Consider the following 5,811-nt stretch of genomic DNA (forward strand, 5'->3'; position numbering starts at 1 on the left):
GTACCATATAGTATAAACACAGACACAGTGTTATATTTATTCATACCACTGGAGAATCCACTTTCGGGTTGGTTTGTCTGTTTAAATACCTTCCTTTCCCCGCAAAGACGGCTCGCCAGCTGTGCCCGACCTGGGCAGGGCGCCCTCACCCTCTCCGGCGGGCGGTCCCGGGCCGGGCGTTTGTCCATGAGAACCCGCTGGGTATCCTAAGAGTGCACCAGCACCGAGTGCAAAGAGCCGCCTTTGGTCTCAGCCGCGCCCGGGGCGGTGGGCTCCATCAAGGGGGCGGCGGGCGAGGCGGCGGCCGCCGGGCACACGGTGGACGGCGCCGGCGGCTGCTGTGAGGCCCCAGGGACAGCGAGCGTCGGCGGCAGCGCGGCCACTGGAGGCAGCGCGGGAGTCGGCTTGATGGGCACGGGCACCGCGGGGAGGCTCTGGCTTGCCGAGTGGCACAAGGCCTTGACCGGCACCCCGAAGGCGCCGTACTCCGGGCCCACAGGGACCCCCGCGGCAGCAGCGGCGGCGGCAGCCGCGGCCACCGAATCCATGACGCCGACGTGCGGCCACACGGAGCTGACCACGTTGCCGAGCTGGCCTGGCACCGGGTAACCCAGGTGGTGCATGACCGACGCCAAGGGCAGCCCGCCCGCCTGCAGCACGCCCTTGTAGTCCCGGCCTATGATGTTTTCGATGGCAAACGGGTGCTTGAAGCCCGACGTGGACGCGGCGGCAGCCGCGGCGGCTGCAGCGGCCGAGCCCAGCCCGTAGGGCGGGAACTGGGACAGGCGCCCGACGCTGCCCACTGCCGCCGCCGCCGCCGCGGCTGCCGCCGCTGCCACGGCCGCTGCCTCCTGCATCTTGCCGGGGTGAGACTGCTGCGGAGGCTGCGGCGGAGGCTGCTGCGGGGGCTGCGAAGCGAGGGGCGGCGGCGGCTGTGGAGCGGGAGGCGGCTGCTGGTGGAAATAGTGCACCATGTGCGGCGGGGGAGGCGGCGGCGGCGGGTGGTGGTGGTGAGGGTGATGGTGCGCCGCGGCGTGGTGGTGATGGTGCGGGTGGTGCGCGTGGTGGGGGTGCACGTGCCCTCCGGGCCCAGTGCCCGGCGCGCCCTTGGTGCTTCCAGCCTGCAGGTGAGGGTGGTCCGCGCGCAGCACCTTGAAGCGCTTGCGGCGCCGCAGAAAGCTGCCGTTCTCGAACATGTCGCCGCAGTCGGGATGCAATGCCCAGAAGCTGCCCTTGCCGGGCTGGTCGGGCCGCCGCGGGATCTTGATGAAGCAGTCGTTGAAGGAGAGGTTGTGGCGCAGGCTGTTCTGCCAGCGCTGCGTGTGCTCGCGGTAGTAGGGGAAGCGTTCCATGATGAACTTATAGATGTCGCTCAGCGGGAGCATCTTTTCCGCTGAGTGTTGGATGGCCATCGCGGTCAGCGAGATGTAAGAGTAGGGAGGCTTTTGGTCGCTGTACGAACTTTTCCCCGGCCGCGGCATCGCCCCCGGCGCCTCCACCGCCCTCTGGCCCACAATGGACCGCAGCGTCGCTCCGCACCCCACTCCCGGGGCCTGGCTGTCTTCACTAACCTGCACTCCGCCTTCCCAGGCCCGCCACCCCGCCCTCTTCCCCCCCTGACCCTCTCGCCGTTTCTCTCCCGCCTTCTCCCCGCTGCCCGTGGTCTCCGCGCTTGGCCTCTAGAGCCAATTTAGTAATCCGACGCTCGCAACTTCTTGCCTCGACGGCTGCGAACCCGTGCGCACAGTCGCAAGCGGGGCGCGCCAGCTTCACCGCCAACCCCCGGCGTCTTCCCGCGGGTGGCCAGAGGTTAAGTGTGGGAACTGGCGAAGGAGCAGTCGGGAGGAGCAGTGATTCCTTCTGGCTTCGTCTCGTCTTTCTCTCGGTCGGAGGGAAGCGCAGGCCCAAAGAGCTGGAAGGAAGGACTGGGCAGTCAAGACTGGCCCTTTAAATCCGAGTTGGCGCTCGTTGTGCAAGAGGCCGGGGGCGGCGGGACTGAACTGCGCGCTGCACGCTGCCCGATGACCCGTCCCTTAATCCGCTGTGCGTTCTCGTGCTCCTGGAGAGGAGAGGCGAGGTAAGGAGAAGGGAGCTTGGCTCTGGCAGCCGGCGTCTCCCTTCTCTCCGGCAGCTAGCAGAGATCCAGGGGGTAGAGCTGTAGGCGGTCGCCTTGCGGCGGGGTTGGGGGGGTCGGGGGAAAGTTTGTAGGTTTCTGTAGAGGCTGCGGCGCTTGCAGACCCTGAGGAGGGGCGGGGGCGCTGGATGCGGGGCGCAGGCGGAGGGGCTTCCGCGAGCGCCAGGCGGGCGCGGGGCTGGCCCGGCCCGCTCAGTTGCAGCCGCTCTCCCGGGCCGGTCTGGAGCTGGAGAGGCAGCGGCGGCGGCTGTGGCAGCGACGCGCTCTCCTGACTGCGTTTTGTAATGGTCCCCGAGACGCCGAGACCCCCGCAGCTCGCGCTTCGAGACTATCACATGACCGAGGCTGAGGGACTCCGCCGCCGCCGCCGAGTCTCTTGCTGAAGAAGGGGCGAGAAGGCGCCGAGCCTCGCCCCCGCCCCCTCCTCCACCTCGGCTCGGGCGCCCCCACCCCCAGCTTCTACCACCGGCTCCGCAGCCCCCAGTCGCGGCGGAGTAGGGCAGGGGGCGCAGGCTGTTCGCAGGGTGGAGCATGGTGCCCGGTACGGTCCCCGCCACTGCACCCTACCCGGGTCGCGACGCACAGTAGAGGAGGACCGGAGACTCCCTTCTCGTTCCTCTCCAGCACCTCCCGCCTGTCCCCGCCCTTTCAGGCTTCCCTCTTCCCACCTACCCGCTCTGGTCTTCTCTCTCCTTACACTTCTTTCCTCCTGGACTAACCACTGTGGGTCAAGTTCACAGCTGTGTGGCCTCGTGACCTCTTCTCTGCACGTAATCTCAAAGGCCGGAGGGTTGGAAGGAGAAGCTATCGCAGAGGCGAGACAGGGACGTTTTCACCAAATGTCAGTTCCATCACAATTTTATTGCGCGCCAACTGAGTGTCGGCCCCAGTGATAGGCACCTGGTACAGGGAGGCCTGGAACAGCTCTCTGCGCTCCAGAACCGCAGTCTAGTGAGAGAGACTGACAGTAGCTGGGAAATTTGGATAGATACTAAGGGCTTTATGGATGGAGGCCTCACCAAGAGCGGGTGGATGGGACAGCGTTTCTCTGGGTGGTAACCTCTGAGCTGGGGGCCAGAAGGAGGGCTTGGAAGCTCAGAGGTCTCATCACCTGGGTGTGTCAGAGCGCAGTCTTGCTATTTTCAGCACATCGAGGGAGAAGGAAATAATTAAATAGTAGGTCAAAATGATCAATCCACAGGGCCCTGATCTGACTTGTGAGGTTGGAGAGCCATAGCGCTGAGGTCCCCATGCTTGATGGGATTCCTGAGGCAGTTTCCTGTTCCACATTCTCTTGCACACCCATGAGCGAATCCCAACTGACTGGAGAGAACCTGCAGTTATACTCTGGTTTTGGTTGTCCTTGCCAGAGGAAAAGCAGAGTTTGGAGATTGTATGTGTACATATAGACATATATATGTATCTGCAGGTACACATACATTTCTTCTGTCTCTTGGCCTCAGTTTATTTGTAAAATGAGATGTGTTAAGTTGGAAATTTCACGGGTGCCTTCCAGTTCGGAGATTTGAGGAAAAAGCAGTTAAGCACTGTGGATCATTCTGTATTTAATTTCTTCTATTCCGTGCCTAAATTTGGAGGCAGAAGGCTGTTGGCCCATTCTGTTTCGGAGGCTGCCTCTTGCTCTTCCGCCTTGACGACACAGGTCAAGTGTTTTTTAGCTTCCGACGTTTGGTGAGCAGCCCAAGAAAAGGAGTAGAAGGGCTGTTCGCCCGTCGGGTTGCAGGAGTGCGGTGAGCGGAACAGATTCGCAATATTCATCTTCAGGCAGGAGCTGGATTTCTGGCTAGTGCTATTTGGCCAGTTTTTTCTAGGTCCGCAGACTTTTTAGAATAGGCGTTAAAAGTGGAGCGTGCCAGAGGGCCCCAGGGGGAAAGAGCAACTTCTTGGTTTGTGCTAAGGAAAGGAGACCCTTTCAGAGCAGGATGCTTTCGCTGTCACTTCAAGCCGGGAACGCTCCTTCCGCCAGTGGAGTTTTTGCGGAATTTTTGGTCTGCTGATGCAGTTTAAAGAACCAAGCAGCAGACGGCCTCCTGGCCTCAAGCAGTCATGGAAAAATTCCTAGGAGGTCCACAGTTACAGTGACAGCTAGAGCCCGCTGGCGCCGGGTGTCCCCTTCTCCCTTGACGGATGTGGTGCAAGAACAGCCCTGTCTAGGTCCAAGAGCAGCCGAAAGGCTGCTGGTGGGAGCTCGGCGTGCCCGGAGCGCAGAGGCTCTTCCTGCCCTGGCCCCGCACGCCTCTCGGGCAGCGGCAAATTTTGTTAAAAGATATTTTCCGCGCACTCCGGCAAAAGCCGTGCCTCCTGTTTGGAAGCAGCTTGAGGACGTTCTCGTCTGGCAACTGGACTCCGAGGCGTCTGGGGACAGCGAGGGGAGGGGGCCTTGAAGGATGTTCCGGACCAGCCGCGGGCGCATACAACCTCAGTACTACCGCTGGAGCCGCACACTCGCTGGGTGAGCTCAGCCCGGCCCACAGACCTGCCGCCACCACCTCGTGGGGGCGCGAGCCCTGTGACCGGCACCTTCCACCTCGGCGAGCCTGCGGCGTTCAGCTGGCTGAGCGGCTCCGAGCAGCTCGAACCCAAACAGAGCCGCGGAGGTCGAGCGAGAGCCCCAAGCCTTACGCTTCCTCGTCCGGGTGGACTTGTCAAAGAGTACAAAGTACTTCCCCGCCCTGAAGCCCCAGCCAGCTCCCGCGGCCCGGGCCCGCGTCTCAGCGGAGAGCGCGGCCGAGGAGTATTGTGGGGGATTCCCGGGGGCGCGGGGCCTGGCAGCCAGGCTCCGGCCGCCGCGGGGGGTGCGCCCGCCCTCTCTCCCCCTTCTTCCCCCGAGGTTGATTTAATTCCGGCAAGTTTTGCAGGCGCTCAGCAGCACCGGCGGGGGCCGGTACGCGCGCGCTCCAGCTGCCTGCAGACAGACCCCCGTTCAAGAAAAACAGATCAAGTAACCACCCTGGCACCAACCAGTCGGTTTCAAGTTTCCGCGTGTAATTTTTTATTTTTTAAAACAACCACTACGCTATACAAATATTGGCTGGCGCTGAGGACGCTGGCAGGCAAATCATCGCCCCGGGCTTAGTGTAATTATCTCAGGCGTATTTGGTTTACCCCTTAGGCAATTGTTGGCGACGCTCGGCTAGAAAGAGGAGTTCCTTGCAAGTTTTTATTGCGTTTAATTGGCTCTATAGAGGGGAGTAAAAATTTGCCAGAAAACGATGTGGAACTTTAGAAGGGACTATTTATTCATTCTTTCTCCTTTATGCCCCCTCCCCCAGCTCCGCAGAAGGTCCCACGCACCCCCTCAGCCTGGGTCTACGCCAGACGATCCCAAAGCTTTCGTGGACAGCTGTGCCCAGCGTGAGGAGGAGTGCAGGTGACCCATGGGGCTAGAACGATGTGCAGGACTAGGAAAAAGGTAAAAGTTCATTCGCTCATCTCGATTTTCATAGGTTCTTTGTTTATCCACTGACCTTTGACGTGCGGATGGTTGCCTGAGTTAGCGACATTTGGGATTCTCCCAGGCACGTTCACTGTCACCCCATCCAGCCTCTCGCCCGGCCCCCAGCGGACTCCAACGCCCATTCATTTCCCAACCCCTAGCCCTAATAAGGGCTTGAGGCGGGTGGGAGAAGGCCGGCTCGGGATCTCGCTCACGTGAT

General features: G+C 61.7%; 1 protein-coding gene across 1 annotated transcript; it reads right to left on the reverse strand.

Moving 5' to 3' along the window:
• Positions 1–206: 206 nt before the first annotated feature.
• On the reverse strand, positions 207–1,481 carry FOXB2 (forkhead box B2). Its single transcript, XM_069579379.1, has one exon. The coding sequence runs from the start codon at positions 1,479–1,481 to the stop codon at positions 207–209; it is 1,275 nt and encodes a 424-aa protein (XP_069435480.1).
• Between the last annotated feature and the right edge of the window lie 4,330 nt (positions 1,482–5,811).

The sequence above is a fragment of the Ovis canadensis genome, chromosome 2 (assembly GCF_042477335.2).
Source record: "Ovis canadensis isolate MfBH-ARS-UI-01 breed Bighorn chromosome 2, ARS-UI_OviCan_v2, whole genome shotgun sequence".
NCBI classification, from domain to species: domain Eukaryota; kingdom Metazoa; phylum Chordata; class Mammalia; order Artiodactyla; family Bovidae; genus Ovis; species Ovis canadensis.